This window comes from Macaca thibetana, chromosome X (genome assembly GCF_024542745.1).
Source record: "Macaca thibetana thibetana isolate TM-01 chromosome X, ASM2454274v1, whole genome shotgun sequence".
Taxonomy (NCBI): Eukaryota; Metazoa; Chordata; class Mammalia; order Primates; family Cercopithecidae; genus Macaca; species Macaca thibetana.
In genome coordinates, this window is record NC_065598.1 from 143791165 (window position 1) to 143813718 (window position 22554).

Here is a 22554-nt window from a genome sequence, read left to right on the forward strand (position 1 = left end):
AACAGCAGCAGCAGAACTTTCCCTGCAGAGTTATGGAGAGGCTTAGACAGAATATTGGTGAAGCCCTGAACTATGCTTGGCACACAGAGACTGTGCAACAAATGATGGCTGCTGCAGCTACTGTTGCCATGATTATTGTTGTAATTGTTACCTATTTAAGTTAGAAGGGAGAATGATCCCGCCTCTAGAATTCCCACAGCACTTGGTTAGCACCACAGTTTTGGCACTTACCCTAGATTTCCAGAAAGGAATGTATTTTGCTCCTCTATTAGACTCTTTGCTCTTTTGCAATAAGTAGCCATCCACCCTATCATTCCCCAAGTATTTATTGAGTTCCTACCTTGTGTGAGACACTCTGCCAAGCCTCTTGTAGATATACTCCCTATCCTCATGCTATATATGCTTTTCTCCTTCTACCTTCCGGAGCACTTTATATGTAGTAGATACTAAATAAAGAATAGAAGCAAGTCATTCATTTATTCAACTGGTGTTCATTGAGAACATATATGCCAGACACTGTTCTAGATACTGAAGTATGGCACAGAGTGAGATACACAAAACAAAACAAAACAAAACAAAACTGCCCTCATCAAGGTCACATTCTGTTAAAGGAAAAAGATAACAACAAACATGTGGCATACTAGGTGATGGGAAGTGTCATGGAGAAAACTGAAACAAGGAAGGCAGGCAAAAAGGGCTGCTGAGGATAGGGGAGGGAGCAGTGGTACCATGCTGAATCTTGAGTAGGGACGTTAGAGAAGGATGATGGTAGAGCAAGCCATAACAATACTGGAGGAATTTCTTCCAAGCAGAGGGATGGCAGCTGCCTCTGAAGCAGGAGGGAGCATGCCTGACAAGTTCAAGGAACAGCAGGGCTGGGTATGGCTTATAGGTGAGAGGATGGTGGGTTGGACCAGGGTGGTAGTGGCAGAAGTGGTGGGAAGCATGTGCTTCTGTGCACATGCTCACTTGCATGTGTCATGGAAATATGTAGAAAAGGGTGAGATCTGCAAGTAGATAGACACAAAGAACAGGAAGGGAAACCCTACGCAGTGATGAAAGCTAAGTCAGAGTTGGAGAGCATACTGAAGTGAGTGGGCCCTGCATCAGCCCTCTTGTAGCCACAGCCACAACTTCTTAGGCAGCTTTTCATTTAATGAGCACAATGTAGTGTGCAGACATGCTCATCAGAATATGTCAGACCTTAGAGCCTAGTGTAAGAACAGTAACAATTGAAAACAGACACTTATCCTAGCTCTTCTTGCCTCCACCACTGAGTATTTAAAATAAATAAATTAGAGAATAGTAGGGGGAAAAGTCCCCAATAACCTTTCAGTGTGATAAAGTAAAAAGGGCTTTTCAAGATGTATGTGATAAAGAGAGATGATTTGGTTTCTCTTGTGACTCTTGGACATGATTGGAGATCATTGCCTTTTCTTGCAGTCAAGAAAAGTAAGGCCGAGCAAGGAGAAGGGATATGCTCAGGGGCACACAGCAATTTTATGGCAGGGCCAGGGCTAGACTCCAGATCTCCTTGGATTCCAGTACCTCTTTCCCTGAACCATGTGGTCTCTTTCCCTTTTTTTTTTTGGAGATGGAGTGTCACTCTGTCACCCAGGCTGGAGTGCAGTGTCTCGGCTGCAACCTCTGCCTCCTCAGATCAAGCGATTCCCCTGCTTCAGCCTCCCAAGTAGCTCGGACTACAGGCGTGTGCCACCAAACCCAGCTAATTTTTGTATTTTTAGTAGAGACAGGGTTTCACCATGTTGGCTAGGCTGGTTTTCGAACTCCTGACCTCAGGTGATCCGCCCCACTTGGCCTCCCAAAGTACTGGGATTACAGGCATGAGCCACTGTGCCTGGCTTTTTTTTTTTTTTTTTTTTTTTTTTGACACACAGCCTTGCTCTGACTCCCAGGCTGGATCACAGTTGTGCGATCTTGGCTCACTGTAGCCTCAATCTCCTGGGCTCAAGCGATCCTCTTGCTTCAGCCTCCCGAGTAGCTGCAACTAGAGGCACACGCCACATGTCTTTCTAACTTCCTTCAACATTTGTGGCACATGACAGCTTTGTCATTTTCTTTAAGAATTACAAATGAGAAAGTATTTCTTTCTTGCCATGAATTGACATTTAAGAGTTAATGACTACCACTGGGGAAAAACACTAGGAAATAGCTTTTGCAACCTACCACAACAAAGAAACCCAGCTTTCACTGCCTTTTTGTCATTTCACTGTCTTCTGTGCCTAGACCCCTTAGCTTGGACATCTCCTCATCCCACTTCTACCTTAAGAATAAATCTTTCTGTCAAGAAGTAATGAAGTAGCTCAGAAATTATAAACATAGCAGGAACACTCTTGAACCCACTCACACCAGACAAGCACAGAGCAAGTGTGAGGACGAATTTGCTCCCTCAGACCAGACCAGAACATACCAGAAAATAGACTCTGTTTGCAGAAATGGTCCAACTCTCTCCTATAGCTGTAGGCACAGCCTGTGAGTCTCAAGAGCATTGCAGTTGTAATTGTTCCCAGATCTAGTCAGCAGCATTTCAGCATTTTGGTACGCTGTGATTGCTGTTTCCCCAAATCATCTGTATGTGCTGCCCATCAGGGTGCACACCTGTTCTGGGAGCCACCCTGGAAAACTAGAGTTGCCAACAATAGCAACTGGTAAGGGGGTGGGGTGGGGCAGGAGACAGAGTTACTTGATTGTGTGATAAGGTGTGTTCAGAGGAATAAGGAAGAGATTCTTTCAAACATGCAGATTCATGGAGTCCTGAAGACATCTTCCCTCCATTTCTTTTACTCACTCACTATGTTCTGTCCTGATAAATTGATGCGTTTGCCTGGGCAGATGTTCAAAGTGTGACTGGAGGGGGATAGAGAAGCAGAGGGGCACACAGACCTTGCTCCTGCACACAGGAAGCCACCCATGCTTTAGTGACTGTTCCTGGGCAAGCTTTCAGGTTCCTTAGGTAGCCAGATCTAACCCTGGGCCCTGGAGGAAAAACGACCCCTATGCTGTATGCAGCCAGCAGGTGACTCCTTGTTGCAAGTATTAAAGAATGTAATGAAAATGTGTGTCTAAACACTAGTACTCTCTGAAGTGGAAACTCTGAAGACTTCTTTTTATAAATCAGCATGCAGGTAAATAGTCAGCAATTAACAGCCCATCTCTGTAGCATGTCTTAAAGAATCCTAAAGAGAGAGAATACTACTTTTCCCAGCTTCCCAAATACTGCTCCTTGGGGGGCTGTAAGAATTGCACTTTGCTTATTGTGGTACCTGTATTTGGAGCAAACTGACATTGTGGTTTCCACGAAACACTTTGATAATAGACCAATATTGGACATCAAGTGTTTTCTAACTGCTGATAGCCATTCCAGCAGCAGGTAGAGAAATCATCATAGCTCTGAGCTGTTTCTTTCTCTGAAACATCACAACACTTGTTATATGTATTCAAAGGAAGAGCTATATTTATGGGTAGAATTAATGCTGGAGAAATATCCACTCAGTCCTCTCTGGTATTTGAAGACAAAAGCAGTGGTGTGCATGGAGTCCTCGGTGGTTGTCAAAGGCAGTGGAGACTTTGGTGTTTAATGTTAGAAAGGAAGAAGAGTGGGCCTCATTCTATAGCCTGGCACTGTAGCTCTGGGTGGCTTGGTCAGATGAGGCAGGTATGGGGTGGTAATAATCTCTGTATCCACTAGAGCCTCTGGAAAAAGCTATTGTGTTGACAAAAGCTATTGCATTGACAAAAGCTATAGATGTACTGTGAGAAGAGTCAGTGGGATGTAAGAACAAGCTCCACTCTGATGGGGCTTCACATATGTACACTATGCTAAACTTCACTCCGGCAAATGACATTCTGATGAGATCCCAGCGTGATGGGGGGGGGCCTAGAACCCCACTGTCACTCTTTCCTACCAGCCTAACAAGGCCTGTCTCTTTCCATTCCCCAGGAACACTCCATCCCCAGTGTCTCTCAACAACGTCTCCCCCATCAACGCAATGGGGAACTGTAACAACGGCCCAGTCACCATTCCCCAGCGCATTCACCACATGGCTGCCAGCCACGTCAACATCACTAGCAATGTGTTACGGGGCTATGAACACTGGGATATGGCCGACAAACTGACAAGAGAAAACAAAGGTATGCTCATCTGTTCTACCCGTATAGCTCACAGACCACGATGGAGTTAACTTCACTTTAAAGGACTTGAGTTGCACTTGGTGGCCTTATATCTTTCTGTATCTCTGATTTCCAGGACTTAGATAAGGGAAGACAGAGTTTGCTCAGGGCTGACACAGTGACCTGTTATTCCTGAAAGAGTGAAAAAGCCCTGAAATTTTGTCCTCCTTTAAATCTTAAACTAATTTGAACTGTGATGTGTTTTGAATTTCACTCACTGACAAGGATCAACACAGAGAAACAGAGGCAAAGACAAAAATAATGATTTACAAATTAATTATGATCCTGTTGGCTCCTGTTGTTATTATTATTATTATTATTACTATTATTATTTTGAGAGGTGAGGTTGAACTAAGGCCTTCAACCTTCATTATAATTACTAGCTCCAGTTGAGTACACAATAACGCAGCTTGCATTTGGAAGCAAGGGCCAAAGTTCAGCTAGTACTTTTCACACACTGATGACTGGGATGAAGAATCAGGGTGCTGTTCATGATGACACTTGAACTTTGTTACAAAACAAATGCAAAGAGGACCCTGCTTTACCAGAGTGAATCCGTGGTCTTTGGTGACTCATGCTGACATCTGTGACCTTAGCTGTCATTGAGGATCACAACAAAGCCTCACTATCCTAATGAAGGTGGGAAGTAAAATCAAACTGCACATTTGTCCCAGCTGTTCATTTGACTTGGCTGATTCTGGCCCCGCAATCACAGACTGCTCCGCACCAGTCAAGGTGGGGACAAATGTGGGCTACCCATTATTATTGTATCGCTGAGCATGGGGAAACTATCTCATTGGAATAGGAAGGATGCAGATTTTGCAACCCAATCATTTAAGTTTGAATCCTACCTGGGTCATGCATTACCTGGGCAACCTAGGCAAGTTAATTAAATCTGTGAGCTACTTCCTAGCTTCCATCTCTATAATGGACATAACAGTGATGATGATGGTGAAACTTTCCAGAGGGATGATAGAGATGGGTTGAATTAAATAATAGGTGTAAAGCACCTAGTATAAAATTCTGAGTCCAAGATAGAAATTCTACAAAGATTTATTATCTTTCCTTACTACGTAATATTATGTATCTATATAACTCAAAGATTTTGTGGCTCACAAAGCACATTCCGTAGTTTGAGACCTCACCCCTCAATGCATCTATAAGCTTACACTGACTCCTGGGAGTATCTGCATGTATTGGTTCCACAGGTTTGTGCAGCAATTTCTATATGCCAGGAACTGCACTATTGCTTTATCATTTGTTGTCTCATTTGTCCTTATTTCATACATGAGGAAACTGAAGCTCTATGAGATTAAGAAACTCACCCATGTTATCACAGCTCTTGCTCGTTAGAAGCAGGAATCTAGAAGTATCTGATTCCAGATTCTCATCTCTTAATAGGCTACACTGCACATCTAGAGAACAAAATTAATGACAGGTCCTCAGAGACCTTTGGTGAAATCCCAAACCAGTTATCTGAGCGATGGATAATTATTAAATTGTCTACTTTTCTACACCTCTGGAAATTCAGACAACTGGCCTATACAACCAGAGTCATCCAGGGCATGTCTGCCTCCACTATTTCTCTCTTATTTTGTTTCAGTAACTGGAGGGCAGTTCAATATTTATGGATTTCCTTTATCATTGCATCCATTTTCAAAATCTGGTTATTTCCCTCTAAATTAACTTCAGAACTTTCCAGGAGCAATGTGGTGGCTGTGCTGAGGTTAGAGTGAACTGGTGTTAATCTTGTCATTAGCACAGTGTGTCAAAGAGTTTCTAAATTCTCTGTGTCGTTTTGAATGAAAACAACCCCGTCATTCTTGCATTTGGTTATGAGAGAGCAGAGAGAAAATATGCCCTGTTAATGTTGTCATTGGGGTTTTCAGTGGACGGGGGAGAGGACTAGTGTGAAATCTTCTGCTCAAAGCCTTGAGTTTCATACCTTGTCATTTCTGATCTACTTAGCTCTGGGAATTCTATTCACATCTACCTTGTCTGTATAGAAGTGAGATAACTGCGGAGCTTCCCTTTTGGTTGCAGCTCTGCATCGCACTGGAGACAACCATGTATTTGCACGTGTTTTACCCAGTGGAGATGGGTGAAGTTGGTTCTCCCAGTGAAAGGTCTCCACTCCTGCCTCATACTGCCCACCATGCAGCTGCAGATGACTTATTGTAGAAGGTTCTGGTGCTGAAATGAGCCAATGGCACTTATGCTGCCCCCTGGCCTTTGGTCTAGAAGCTTACCTGCCCAGCTGCTTATACTGTTCATTTGGAGCAGTTATTAAAATGGTGTCTAATTAAGAAAGCCAGAGAGCTTTGTACAGAATACCGAGGGAACATCCTGGCTCATATGAGGCTCACATTCATTCAACAATGACTAGGTCCTTAAATATTTTCCTTAATACTGTATTACATAGGAAAATATTTTAGATGCCAGAAATAATTTACTCTTTTATCAGAAGAAATTATTTTTATTGCATAGTACAGGTTAAAAAGTATCATATAATCAAATGAGGTTGACACCTAGAGAAGGATCCCATATGTTATATATAACATAAAGAATAAATGCATTGTTTGATGAAATTCCATCTCCTGAGTAATCAAGCACATGTAACCCATGCATGGAAATCACTTTCCAAGAAGGCAGGAGAGCATCCCATGTTAGGGCAGTCTCCAGTCCCATCCCCACACCCCACCCCCCCCCCTGACACAGATTCCTTGCTGCCAGCCAGCACATAGATGAGGCTGCTTCCTTTGCCAGAGAGCTCTCTCATAACCAAGTGCCAGGCAAATGAATTCATACATGAAAAGGGAACACCTAGCAAGTTTTTAGAGATCATATAGTTTTTCCCACATAGTACTTCTATCCCGTAAGGCAGACATTCCAAAACTCCAGTCACGCTAGTTAGTAGTGTAGCCTCAGGGCTGCCCCCTTCCCTAAGAGAACCAAGGGAAAATCAGCTGGGCATTCTTACCACTCATGTCCTAGGTCAGGGGCAGGAAAAGTTGTTAAGTGACAAGATACTTGCAGGCCATTTTCCATCCCCAATGAAATTGGTAAGAAGACTTACAAAATCAAATTCCTCCTTGATGTTTATTTATCTGTGGAGGCTGATGGCTGCTATTAATGCCCAGATTCATGGGCCTTGTCTAGACCATGCCAAGAAAACTCAGTAAACTCGGTTCATTTAGACAAAAGGAAAAGAGGATATTTTCAATTCAGTAACACATTGAATGACAAACAGCTTGACATTAGATAGACCATGGCTCCCTACAATTTTGTGTAGAAATACCCTTTTCTAAATATAAATGTATAATCAATGAAAACATAAATTTATTACATGCTGCAGAGTTTTTGGAGCTCACTAAAGATTAAAATAATGGGGCTTGATAAACTTGTGGAGTTTTGGTCTCCTAGTAGACACTCTATAAATGTTTGTCGAATGAATGAAGGGACAAATGAATCACATTTCCATTGTCCATGTGGTTGTGGTGTTGTGTGAAAGCAGCTTCTCAATGTGGTGCATATTTTCATGATATCCTATGAAGGCCTAACTGAGGACTGCTCTGCCTTTCAGAATTCTTTGGTGATCTGGACACCCTGATGGGGCCTCTGACCCAGCACAGCAGCATGACCAATCTTGTCCGCTACGTTCGCCAAGGACTGTGTTGGCTGCGCATTGATGCCCACTTGTTGTAGTGGGTGTTCTCCTATCTCTAGCATCACGACCCATCACTCTACCTCTACCAGCGCACTGATGGTCACTGGTGGAACTCCACTCATTGGGGAAAGTTCTCTTTGGTTATGTTTGTTTTTATGCTTCTTTTGTTATCTGTGAAAAACAGAAGTCATTGTAAGTTGACACTACAACTTAAGGGCAGTGTATGTTTTATTAGTCATTTTTTTTAGCATTTGATATGCAATCCTCAGATTCCACCATCTTTTTGTGCTTCATGGAATGACAGTCCCTACAATATTGTTTTAAGCCCACACTACCCAAAACAAAGAATGGGAAGCACTTGTGATAAAGACAGGCTCCTGAGAAATGCAACAAGTGGTCTTACATATACATGAGAACTTAGACACAAGGGACCATCCCCCAAACTATACTCTTATACCCAGAAAAAAACATATTTCAGAATCTATCATTAAACTTTTGTGTATCCCACAGATTCAATCTTCAGGTGAGAATTTTCATTGTCAAAACCCACTGGTTAGATGTAGCAACATCATGAAATCAAGAGTATCGAGAAAATAAATGAGCATAGCAATGCTACTCTTAAAAAGATGCTATGCCACACAACCAGAGGACTTTCTTGCTAGCATCCCTTTCCTTATTCCCTATGTTGTTAATTTTAATGATAAGAAGAAAGGGTGACATTTATTTTGACAAGTTTTAGGCATCAGCTGGCATCAGTATTTTTCAACTCTATTATTTGAAGTGTAAATCCTCACCTGGGATTCTCTGTGTGCAAAGCTCTCCTTTTGAGGAACAGTTTGGTTGATGCATGCTTTAGTAGCCAAAATGCTACACTCTAGACTTAGAGTTGGGAGTTAAGAGAGGTCTGGAAAGTGTCCAATAAGGAATTCACACCTCTGCCTCCTTTACAACAACAACATTTACACAGTTGGTAAGTGGGTCCATAACTGGCAGGATTTTTAAATTGTATTTTGCTCAAATCTATGGAAACAAAAATCAAAATCAAGTTATCACTACCTAGAAGTAATAATATACAGTTTTCTTCCTAGTGGCTTGAAAATCTGGACTTCCTCAATTATTATTTGCATTTTCTCTCTTATAGGGTTTCTGTTTTCTACTTTCTTTTTTCTCTTATCTGTGTTTCCTTTTCCTTTGTTTGGCTCATTAACTTTTGACTGAATTACAATTACTGATTTTATTAAAGTCCATATTATCATGAATAATTTCCATGAAAATTCCTAAGAAAACTCCAAACTCTCTAAATAGTGGTTAGCTTTTATTTTTTTTAAATGAGTCTTGGGGTAGTTTCAAAATCAGCTTCACCCTGAGATGCTTTGAAAGAGCCCTAAACATTGGGAACCATGCACCTAATTTGGAGATATTTCTCACTGGTTGTGACTACACCCTCATGATACTTTACATTCATTTTATGTCCCTAAACATCACAATGTAAATATCATTTTTGACATTCCAGCTCACCAGAAGATTCTTACATTTGTGGTAAACACTATCCAATGCATTACTTACTGGTAATTACCTGCTGGTATATAATTCCATGTAGCCTTTAATATGCTGGGTTATCAAATTCTGTTCACTGAGTTATGACCAGATAAATAATAGATATGCACATGAAAGATGCAAACTTGTATGATTATTAAAGTAAGCCATGCAGGTCCATGATAGAAACAGCAGGTGATGACTCTGCACTCTCATTGTCAAGATTAGATATATCCCCAGTTGCAAAACAGCCATACTTGAGCTGTGCTCTGGTCATCTTTGAGTTTAAGGCCCTTTGTTGTATAAGGCTGTGGAAGTTGTACTCCAATGGCTGAAGCCATATTGTTAATATGGCTGATGGGAGCATCCCAGCAGCTGAACCCAGCACTTTTTATGCTCCCACTGTGGTCGAGTTTTATGTTTACAGTCTCAGCAACAACACCTATGCATGCACACACAAAAAAATGAAACCTGAAAGAATCTTTTCTGAGCCTCTTAAAAGAGGAAAATGATAACATTAAAGACTCTGAACATCCAAGGTTGGTGTCACATATAAAAATTAAGCTGATGACTTTGCAGTGACTCAAGTTCTCTCTTTATCATGGTTTACCAGGTAGAGTGCTTGGCTATTACTATATAAGGAAGCCCACTGGCTTGACTGGTAAGTTCAACCTAAACCACAATCCTAGACCATTATGGATTTAGGAGTAGATTCTTGAAATCCCACATCCAGAAACTAGACGTTAGAATGTTGGGGCAGTTTCCCAGAGAAACAAGCATATTGCCTCATGGATGAAAGACTTGTAGTTCTAGTTTCAGTGACTTGCTATATCTACTTACATACAACAGGGAGGCAAGAGGATTCTCTGTCATCTCTGGTGACTGAGTGTAAAATATGTGCCAACTTGACAGCACAGTGACCAAATCTGACAATCGAGCTCTGGATCACCACTTGATTATGTAGTAGACTCATTTATAAAGCAGTTTAGGAACTAATTAAACATGGAGGATGAATTACCTTCCTATCCCTTGAGATAAGACATCTTTCGGTTTCATGATTAAGGATTGTTGCTGTTTTATAGTTGCTCTATTCATCACAGTGTAAATGGTGATGCGTGTCGTAGGTGCGCAGCTATTTGAGGGACTAAGGGATGGAGATATTCCGTCAAATGAATCTCTTCAGCATACCAGTTTGTGGGAGGGATATGAGACATGTGGATGGTAGTGAGAGATTGTGCCTCTAGATCTTGATGGAGGCTTAGTGAGACACACTTAAATAAGCACATGGAGGTTAGAGTAGAGGGCAGAGTAAAAGGAAGCTCCATCTGAGCAAGGACACCAAAAGATCTCAGCCCTGCAACTTGACCCAGGTAGGGCCACCACTACGCCTTCACTTGTCACCCAAGCTCCAACCACAGAGAGTTTGACAAGCTTGTGTTATGATGTTGACTTGGCTTTGTATTTTTAATTAACTTTGGATTTTTAGTGGTTTTGTCATATAACTGTCTGAGTTTGGTAGGTAGGATTACTTTGAAAAGGGTTTACTAGTGTGGTCCTCCGGGTAGAATTTAGCTGTAAGCATGTTGTTAGCCAGCCTGTAGACTGTTAATTACTTAATAATCTCATTGGGAAAATACTAGTAGTTTTATATTTGGATGACATAATTGGAAAAGCAGATTAGCTGCTACTACTTTTAAAAGACTTAAGGTCGGGATGCCTTTTTTTTTCCATGTAAGGAAATGAAAAGATCAAAATCTTCAGGCAATAAGCAAGTTGCAAAATTAGAAACCATTGCCTAAAATATGTTTTGTTGAGTTTCCAAATGGATGAATTTTAATTTGGACATTACATCACTAAATGCATTAGATTTTGTCTGCATTGGAAAGATACTTCTAGCATATCTTTCCCAAAGATATCTAATTTGGATTCTGTTTTATGCAAATTTGCATCCCGGAGGTTGAAGTTGGAGTTTGAGGTTGGAAAGTATTTTTGAAGGCAGAATCAATTGAGTTGTGAGGGTGAGGCCCTCACATACTTCTCAACAGACATGATAAAATTCACCTGCATGAGTTGGCAGGTGGGAAAACCAAACTGGATCACTGGGTAAGACTACTCAGTAAAGCAATGAACTGCTTGCTTAGAGAAGCATCACTATCCCCATTGAGAAAAATGTGTGGCAAGATGATACAGCTACACAGTATCAAATGAATGGGTCAATTCAGGGCCCCCAAATTTAATTCTGTGGGGAAAAAATATTGAGCCAGTTGTCAGTGTTCTGTTACACGACTGGCAGACTAAATTCTTCATCATTGTTGTTATTGTTGTTGTTTATCATTTTCACTCGCACAGCCTTATTCTCATAATTAAAATCTGATTCATTTTCTCTTTAGTGTTAGTAGACTCCAACAACAGAAGTGGCATCTGTGTATTGATAATCAGCATTTACCCTGGCAGGAGACTAATCAGATAGGCCAGTGTCAGACATTAATCCTACCGTCTGATATTTTTGGTGAAGGAAAAAGTATTAATTCTCTTTCCATCCTCCTCCTCAGAAATATAGAAGCCCTCTTTACCAATCATCACATTTTACTCTGTAATCTACCAGCTAAAAGAAAATTGCATTGTGGGGAGGGCGGAAAGGGGGTGGGGGTGGGGGTGGAGGGTGGGGAAGCCCCACAAAGCCAGATTGCAGTTCTTGCCCCTTTTTGCTTCTGACATGAGATGTTAAAGAATTATTCATAGTGCTCACATTGCGTTAGGGGACACTGAACTGCTTTTTAGATCCATGATCAGTCATCATTCTTCTAAGAGATTGGAGCTTTGCTGTTTCATTAACTGTGCAGTGTAGACTAATGGTGTTTAATAAAAATCATTCAAAATTTCAAACTCTTTTGCCAGTGACCTCAATTTTGTTGGCTCTTTGATTTGTATCAGACTTTGAGGAGGGAAGGGGGAAGTGAAGGAAGCCCGCTTCCAGGCCCCTGACAGGATGCTGCAGTGGCAAGGTCAAGCTCGCCTGCCTGCCAGCAGTTGGCTGGTGAGCAGCAGCATGCAGACCAGCTGTGGGAAGCCTCCTGAAGAATGCCCCAGCTGATGCTTTCAGCTGGGAATAGCTTGTTCCTATTGGGGAACTCATTGTTCTCCAGTCTCTGCAGCAGGAAGCCAGCTGTCATATCCGGAGGGAATTTCAGATGCTTTACCTTTTTGGTTTTGCCCTGCATCACTCATGTGGCTATGAAATAGATGTGTCTCTGAGAATAGAGCCCAATGTAGTGACAATGGGTAGTCAAATGCACCCCAGATGCTCATGCCCTCTTGTGGTTCTGCAGTGTTTATGAAATTTTGGGGGAAAGGAGACCCTAGACAGTAAGCAAAATTGGAGACACTCCAACAAGGCTAAGTTAATGCTGTGTTGCCCAGACCAAGAGCTAGCTTCTCATTTGGTCAGCCTAGCATGCAACCAGTAGTGTGGTGGTAAAATGTTTAACAACCAGCTCACTGAGAATAGAAAGCACCTGGTTTGCACCATTTGCCAATTTCTGTGGCATAAATACTACCACTTTAGATGATTTTAAGCTACCAACTGTGATGTCACTGAACACATGGTTGGAAAGAGATGCACACAGTTGACTCTTGCAAGCCTGGGCAAAAATGCCTCAACACACTACTGGATGCAGCCAGTCAAAGAGGGTTCATATTTCATATATGTGTTCATGTGGACACACACAGACACACACACAAACTCACCCTTACACACACACTTCAATGACTAAAACAATTACATAGTTTTAAGATATGAGTCAATGTGTGAATGTAGAAAGCTCATGATAAGGCCCTAGAGGTATGGCCTGCCCTGGAAGCCTAGGTTTTAAGCAGGAGAATAGCTGAGAAGAATGAAGCCCTCCTGAGCTGAAAGGAGAGATGGATCAACGGAGATGGTTTCATCATCTCCTTCCATATCTCATAGTTAAAACGGGCACTTAGAAAACCCTCATGATTGATTTTTTAAAAAGATAAGTGAGTGTTTTTTTATTTTTTTATTATTATCATCATTATTTTGATTTACAAGTGCTATTTGTAACTTTCACATGTAACTAGGATAAAGTATTTACGGGAACTCTATGGAGAATAGCCCAATCCAGAATTTACTGTGTTTTTCTTTTATGTGACATGGAAACTCAGTAATTCTCCTATCTTCACATTGTTGTTCATAAGATTTTTTACTTTAGTTATTAGGGAATCTAAGTTTTTTGTTAACATTTTCTTTTAGTTAAAAGTATCTACTTACCGTTTTAGCTCTGAATTCAAACCAGAATATCTCTGTATCAATTACATGACTAATAGTCAGAAACAATCATCCAAACCAAAATAATTCTCTTTTCCACCCAGTACGAAGAAAACTAAGCTCAGTAACAAGAAGGCATAAACTAAAGTATATAATGAGACTTTCATTAAATACACACACACACACACACACACACTCACTCACACATACACTTTTTAAATTAGGTTTCCACACATAAATCATCTTGAAAGTAGTTTAGAAAATCTCAAAGAATTAATTCTCCTGGTCCTGTGCATCTTCTGCAGTTAATAAGAGGTTTGTATCTGGAAAGACTGAAAAACTTGTTCTAAAATCTTTTTTTTAAACATTTCCATTTTCTGTCTGGGCCTGTATCCATGGTTGAATGTTAGCCCTGGAGGAGATTCATGTCTTACTCGCTCTTTCTGGCCCTTCGTCTTTTGCCTCTGCAATTCTTTTTGTAGCTGGCACAATAACAGGGACTGGAGGTCTATTCTTTCATGGTATTGCTACAACATTTGTCCTTACTGGGAAATGGTAACATCTGGGTCTGGTTTAATTGGCATTACACTTACACAGGGACTCTGAGCACCCCCTTCACCACACCAGACAGTGGACTAGTTTTCACAGCTACAAAGAGCTAGAAATGTGTTTAACATCATCCAGTGCATCCCCTACTTTAACACCACCCTCACTAATCTATCATATTCACCCATAAATTTTACAAATGAGATTGATTCCGTCTCAAGACAATTTGTCAAATACTTAATTTTCTTCCTGGATGATTCTACTTACTGGATATTTTAGAAAGAAAAATGTCTGAGATAAAATCCCTCACATTTACTCAATATTACAAATTGCTGTTTCTATTCCTACTCTGAGTAGTGTTTCTGAAGATTGTTTGCTGTAGTGTTGTCTTTGATAAAATGAATGTCAGTAGTGAGCCTTTTAGAGATACCATGCTCAGAAATCCTCTTTGGGATCAGGAGATACCTAAAATTCTCCCCCTTTGCCCACTTTGTTAGATGAGTGACCTATTCTTTGGATCCTGCAAAGAAGAGACTGGTTTCTTTTCTTTTCTGGTGGTGGTAGTGGTTGTATCTGTGGCTGTGATGGTTGTTGTTACTTGTCTTTCTCTCTCTGGCTCTGGCTTTTGCTTTCCTGCTAGTGTTCTTTCTCTTTCCAAACAAATAGTGAAATTAAATGTGAGCTTCTGAATTGTACTTGTTCATGCTTTTAAAACATAACAGATTAATAAAAATAGATGTGTCCTGATTTAAAACATGCCCCCTGGAAAGGCATGCTGTATTATGAAATCGTGATAATATAACTGCATTATTACATGGCAGTATAAATATTAGTCTGTTTAATTCATTTGTCCAATTGTATAACTTTGTGGAGCAGTGTTTTGACCTTTGCTACATAATTTTGGAGCAAGTGGAGTGGTTGCAGGCAGACGAGACAGTGTTATATCAGGATTTTTCAATGAACTTTAGTTGGAGGCCTGGCAATGGCAAACATCTCCAGATGTTTCTGTAACCATTATAAATATGAAAAATCCCTCTTCAAAAAATTTCCCAGAGTACTTCAGTCAAGACTTTTTAGGTTCATCTTTTTTTTTCATTTCTCCTTTTCTTTTTCCATTATTTTTGGATGGGGGTTTGTTATCATTGGACTGAAGAAATATTTTGATTGCAATGGTCTCTCTCTCTCTCTCTCTCTCTCTCTCTCTCTTTCTCTCTTTTCTTTTCTCCTTCCCTCTATCCATCACCCCTCATTAAAATATTGAAATCTGGAGTCTTTGATAAATCTGCATTAGACCAGGCTATATGCTAGGAATGAAATCTGGGCAAACGTCGATGGGTTTTCAAAGAATGCTCCACGTTCATTGGGCCCTTTCACACCCCACAGTGATAAATGAAAAGGATAGAGATAGTTTTTGCAAAAGGGCACTTTGATAATATCCTCTGAGACCTAATGCAGTTTAACAAATGACTCCACCTGTTTTTCCAGTAAGTAATTTGACTGAGACTTGCAAAATACCCCTGCGAGTTGTCAGGGGTGTCTTCTGCCTGGTCTATAGTGTGTGTGTTTGCTTTGTATCTAACAGACACATTCACGTCTCATGTGCTCATATGAAGTATTCCCTAACATTCCCATTAGCCTGTATATAAGAATCAGAAAGATAATCCCAACATGTTGTAAATGAAGATGTGACTCTATAACCTTTCTCTTCTTCCTGGAAAAAAAAAAAGACATTTTCATGCGTATTTTAAACAGAAATTTTGTATATTTAAGTGTCATGGAAAATATTTATTGAGTAACTGGGATACAAATGGGAATTTAATTGTCATCATATGCTTTGTGTGTGGGGATGCTCACCAACACCATGCCGCTGGACCATTGTGGCAAGCCTAACTGCACAAAGAGTACACATCATCAGTGTGTGTGTGTGTGTGTGTCCCTGCATGTGCAACATGTCTAGCTTGCTGTCCTTCATGGGATTTTAGCTTTCCCTTCTTGAAAAACATTACTTTACAGTTCCAGGAAGCCCTGGTTACGTTACTATATGAAGGCAGTGATTTGAAATGAAAATTCCTTTCCTCTTGGAAGCTTTGGTCATAATATCATGGTTCAATTAAACGGATTCCACCGGCCTTTGTGATGGAAAAAGCGCTGTTCAAATCCAGTTGAGTTTCCAAGAGGAAATTGTAGGTCAAGATGCATGAGAGGGAAGATGAAGGCCACCTCAGCTGCAGCAACATGAGCTGAGTTGAGCCCTCAGTGTTGAAGTTGACTTGCTCCAAGCTGCAGTCCAAAACCCTTGGGCCCATGCCTGGCCTATGCTCCTTCCCAAGTAAGTAGAGGAGCAGAACCATCAGGAACAGCCTGCCTGGCTCCTAAGAAGAAAACTTCCTGACGTCCTGTCCCCAAAGGAAGACCCTTTCCCCAGGGGCACCCCAGGTGGCCAGTAAATTGTGATGACCATTCCGAAAGTGCCCCCTTGGCTTTATGAGAATCCAATTAGTCTTCTGAACCACCTTTTCTTGGGTGCAGATTTCCAATATTCATGCTCATTGCAGATCCACCAACTGTCACTGTTCTTTTTTTTTTTTTTAATTTATTTATTATTATTATACTTTAAGTTGTAGGGTACATGTGCATAACGTGCAGGTTTGTTACATATGTATACTTGTGCCTTGTTGGTGTGCTGCACCCATCAACTCGTCATTTACATCAGGTATAACTCCCAATGCAATCCCTCCCCCCTCCCCCCTCCCCCCTCCCCATGATAGGCCCCGGTGTGTGATGTTCCCCTTCCTGAGTCCGAGTGATCTCATTGTTCAGTTCCCACCTATGAGTGAGAACATGCGGTGTTTGGTTTTCTGTTCTTGTGATAGTTTGCTAAGAATGATGGTTTCCAGCTGCATCCATGTCCCTACAAAGGACACAAACTCATCCTTTTTGATGGCTGCATAGTATTCCATGGTGTATATGTGCCACATTTTCTTAACAAGCATGCTCGTCTTGTCAGAATTTCAGTAAGTTCCAATTTCCTGTACAGACCAGGGTAAACTGTTCTAACATCAATCAATTAATGAAATGTTATCTGGTTTTTAAAAGCTGGTTTCATGTGCTTTATGTGTATAAAACTATATCTGCCTGTGTGGCTTTGCATTTCAAATGTGTGGCGCACAAGCATTTTGTTGGTGCTTTGTTCTCAGTACAGTAACTCTGTGTACAAACATTTTAATGTGGTTTTGTTGTTTTCCAACAAGATGTCTCTGTAAAAATGATATTGGCTGAGCTGGTGCGTTGGTTTCTCTCATAGAGGCATTAACTATACTGCCAATGCATTGAATTATTTAAAAATGCAAAATAAAATTTTTATGAAAATCTCATTTTAGACATGTAGATCATTCTGCTTAGAGACTTTCGAAGCCATAGTACCTTGTTATCAACTCTTCCACATTACAGTACATAGCCGGTGCTCCCGCTTACATCAACAGCCATAAAACTGACAGCCATAAAGAAAATAACTCTCACAAAGCCAATTCATTTTATAAGAGAGACCCTTGGACCATCATTCAAAGCCCATTTAAGAGAAAATTATAAAATATTTAGTTATCTGGATTCCCAGTACACAGCACAAAAAGCTTGCAAAGTATAAAGTTATAACTAGTAGATGCTGACAAAAGAGAGAGAATTACAAAACTAGACTGAAAACTTGAAAACACAGCTGGCAATGGCCATTTACTGCAGGGGTATGCTGCCAGTAGCCCTGGGAGGACAGCACAAGCAATAATTTTGGGTCACAGTAATGTCTGAAAGTCATCAGGAAAAGGTGGAACTGTTTCCTTCAAGATGTTAAAGATTTTTCTGGACAGTTAAAGGGTAGGTTTCAGGTATCTAGAAATTTCATTTACATGAAATGTATTCTCTGGCCATGTAAAGTGAGGAATTGCAATGCTAAGACTACACGGCACAAAACACCTGTCAGTAAACGCAACATTAACAACTTGGCTTTATTTCCTGTGAAAAAAATGAACTACACTTGGCTTGACCAGATATTTTGACTCTGCATAATCATAATCATAATCATTATCATAGTCCAAGTGTGAGCACGAATATAGCTAAATGTGATTAAAACTGATAGTTAAAATACCACCACTAAGAATTCCAAATCCTTTACAAAATGGAAAGGCCACAATATCTGTAAATATGAACATTTTTATTGTGAGATGATGGGGAAATATTTGAGCTGAGTAAATAGAACTAAATGGATTATAAATGTGTTCTCAAGCAACCAAGTTGTTTTCTGCTTCTCTCAAAACAAACAGATACCATAAATGATGACCATGCCTAGGTAAAAGTATGCACACATGCAGAGAAGAACTTAGAGGAAATATGCAGAATGACATTTTTAAAAATTAGGAGTGCTGGGATTATGCTAATTGATTAGTTTTTGTGACATTTACAACCAGTAAGGCACTACTGGCCAGGCACTGTTTTAGCACTTTCTTATATATTAATGCATGTAATTCTTTTAAAAGCCCTGTGAGATGGGTACTAGCATATCTCTGTTGTATAGATGACGACATGGAGACACAAAGAGGTCTTCAGGAAAACAACTTTCCTGAAGTCACACAGCCAGGTGTGTGACCCCAATGTGGCCCCAAAGGCTTTAATCTTAACTACTACCCTCTACTACTTGTTATTATTAATAATGCTATTGATTCTATAACATATATTATTTTCATTTTAGAAACAAAAGTAAAGAAGGACCACAGGCCCTCACAAAGTGATTTCCTCTCAGTCTTTCCAGAGGTCACTAAAGGAAAGGCATTGGGCCAATCTTCCAGAAACACCTTTTCCTATAAAGACAGACCAGGGCACAGGAGGAGTCAGCAACTCAGAAAAAGTTTGCTGACGTGGAGCCTCTTAGTCTTGGAAGTAACAAATAGAAGAAGAGATGGCACCACCTTCCTGGCTGTCACTCTAGCTGAGATAAAGATCAGGCCTTGGATTGGCAGAGCTGTTTGTTTATTTATTTAAGACAGGGTCTCATTCTGTTGCCCAAGCTGGAGTGCAGTGGCATAATAACAGCTCACTACAACCTCCACCTCCTGGGATCAAGTGATCTTCCTGTCAGAGGTGTTTGAACTAGAGCGGCTCCATCTTGAATAGGGCCTAGGTGAAATAAGGCTGAGACCTACTGGGTTGCATTCCCAGGAGGATAGGGCTTTCTTATTCACAGGATGAGACAGCAGGTCAGCAAAAGATACAGATCACAAAGACCTTGCTGATAAAAGAGTTTGCAGTAAAGAAGCCGGCCAAATCCTGCAAAGCCAAGATGGCAACCAAAGTGACCTCTGGTGGTCCTGACTTCTCATTATATGCTAATTATAATGCACTAGCATGCTAAAAGACATTCCCACCAGCACCATGATAGTTTACAAATGCAATGGCAACATCTGGAAGTTACCCTATATGGTCTTAAAAGGGGAAGAACCCTCAGTTCCAGGAAGTGCCCACCCCTTTCCCAGAAAACTCATGAATAATCTACCCCTTGTTTAGCATATAATCAAGAAATAACCATAAAAGTGGCCATCCAGCAGCTCGTGCTACTGCTCTGCCTATGGAGTAGCCATTCTTTTATTCCTTTACTCTCTTAATAAATTTGCTTTCACTTTATTCTATGGATTTGCCTGAATTCTTTCTTGCATGATATCCAAGAACCCTCTCTTGGAGTCTGGATCAGGACACCTTTCCACTAACACTCCCACCTCAGCTTCCAAAGTAGCTGGGACTATAGGTGCAAGGCATCATGTTCAGCTTACTTTTGTATTTTTAGTAAAGATAGGATTTCACTATGTTGCCCAAGCTGGTCTCTAACTCCTGCGCTCAAGTGATCCATTCATCTCGGCCTCCCGAAGTGCTGGGATTACAGGCATGACCACTGTGCCCAGCCAATCGGTAGAGTTTTAAAATCAGTTCACTTTAAGACAGGTCCAGCCCCACTCTAACTCCTACTCCTTGCCTCTGAGATGCAGACACTTGTTCAGAAGGGAAGTAGAACATCCCAGGCGAGTGAGTCCCCTGGGCTTTTGGCAGGATTTTAAATGAGGTTCTCACTGCCTGAATTAAGTGAGACATGTAAGAGGAAGAAAGCCCCACTTTCTTCCTCTGCAAAATGAAGTTGGTCATATCCACCTTCTCCCTGCTACCCAGAGATGAGCAAGATGTCATCTAGACTGGTGTTTCTCATCCTACATTCTCTCTTGGAAACCCTGAGGTTTTCCAAATAATTTCTTCTGACACACTGTCATTACCAAGGCCAAGAGACTTAATCTTTTGAGGGTGTAAGAGTAGTGAGGCAACTTCTAGGTTGCATGTCTAGCAGGGGATATGCCACAAGTGGGTAGGCTGTGGCAGAGTGTATCACACAAAGGGCTAGGAATGCACTGAGGCTCATGCTTTGGGGAAAGAATATGTTTAGTTTTGTGTGTTTCTCCAGGAAACACACTGCAGCTTAGGTGGGAGATTTTGTTTCATCCCCCTTTTAAGAAAAGGGAATAAAATAGTAAAAACGTTAGCTGTGATATGAGAGGGAATCTACACAATTTGTTAAGGGAGATTAGGCCAATACATTTCACGTATAGGCATTTGAAATTGACTTATGTTATCAAAGCCCTTTGCAATTATGCAGGTCATGAGCTGGAGGTCTCCTGGGATTGACAGTTACACAAACTAGTGTGTGAGTTCAGGAGTTCAGTGACAGGCAGGAAATGACTTTCAATCTCTGTCTTTCTAGCTCTGGGACTCTCCACCTTAAAGAAATACTGGGGGACTTTTGAAAATGCAAATGTCAGGCTTCCACCTCAGAGACTGATTCCATAGGTGTGTGTCAAAGGTCTCTGATATCTTTATCTTTTAAGGCTTCCTTGTTGATTCTTATGTGAAACCAGGATGAAGAACCACAGTTCTAGGCTTATCAGAGAAAAGGCCCAGTTACCCATTTATCCCACCCACCTTCCTGCAGGAACAGGAGATAATGGTGCTTCTAGTGCTCTAGGAAAAAACATCCCACAGGAATCCAAGCTCTGAGTATTCTTCTCCAAGGAAGGAATTTCCTTTAACGCTTTTATAACTTTCCAGGAATTTTCCAGTTAGCTCAAACCACAATGCACTTGAACATATTCTCATTTCCAAAATACAATAAGCCCTGCAGCAGGCTAGAGATGTAAGAGGAAACTCATGAGGAAGAATGTACCTTTCTGGAAACAATTCTCTTCAGCATGGCTGGACCTGGGCAGAGGATTATATTGTGGATCTGAGTTTCTCCCACAATTCTCAACTCTGAAGACACAGCAGTGAATGACCAGAAAGGATCCAGAAGGAACCTTCTCTCATAGAGGTTCATTTTAAAAGCCCCTCCTTACAACCTTGCTGGGAAAAAGCATTTGTAGGACAAAACAAACAAACAAACAAACACTACAAACGAATCAGTGGGAGCAAAGCTTCCTGAGTTTACCCTAGTGTTATCAATGGTCTCTTTGTATGGGTTCCTATGTTGTTTACATTTTCATAGCAGGCCAGGACTGTTTAGCTCAAAAGCCCTGGGGACAAAATCAAAATTTTACACATCAAATCTGTTTTAAATATAGCCCAAATAAGCAGATTTTTAGCAGTTTAGAGCCTGCTTGTTTTGCATACCTCATGAAACTGTGCCCAACATCTCTTAGGCATAGATCAGATAACCCAGGGGGATATAAAGACCATGGCTGCCCTTCAGAGCTGTCTGACCCAGAGACTCCCCACTGAGTTGTTGAGTTATATCAGCTAGATGTAGAAGCCCACTCTTTCCCTTCTCTCTTCCCACTACCATGTCCCTAGCTCTCCTCCCCTTCCTAGTGATGGCCTCTGGACCCTGGCATCTAGAAGATCTGATTCTGTGAAGGACTTTCTCTCACCCCTCCACATACAAACCTGTCAGTGTCATCCAAATAAAGCTTGTTGTATGTTACTGCCACCTCACGGTGACATCCTTTTCTTTGATCAGTCCCCAAATTTCCTCAAACTTACCACATCAGGAATCAAAAAAGGACCTCGAAAGGTCAACTGACAGGGGGAAGAGGCAAGCTTTATTTGGGGTCTCCTCTTGGAAGCTCCAAAGCATCTTGGCCACCCCCCTAAACTGACTAAGTCTTGGCCAAGAATCACTGAATAAGTTCCATGATAGACACCAAACACATCCTGAAGCATTGCCCTCACTGAGAAAGAGCCATCTCCTTCAAAGTGTGGCCCAAACACCTCCAGTGCCCTGTTGGTGTGCCTTGCTCTGGACTTTAGGCCC

General features: G+C 41.1%; 1 protein-coding gene across 4 annotated transcripts in view; it reads left to right on the top strand.

The window, feature by feature from the left end:
• AFF2 (ALF transcription elongation factor 2) overlaps window positions 1-12016 on the top strand; it is a 498347-nt gene extending 486331 nt beyond the window's left edge. For all 4 annotated transcript variants that reach the window (XM_050775184.1, XM_050775181.1, XM_050775182.1 and 1 more), the window contains 2 exons: window positions 3962-4152; window positions 7775-12016. In XM_050775184.1, the coding sequence (XP_050631141.1) occupies window positions 3962-4152; window positions 7775-7896 (313 nt within the window). In that variant the 3' untranslated portion in view covers window positions 7897-12016. The remainder of the gene's footprint in view (window positions 1-3961; window positions 4153-7774) is intronic.
• Window positions 12017-22554: the final 10538 nt, after the last annotated feature.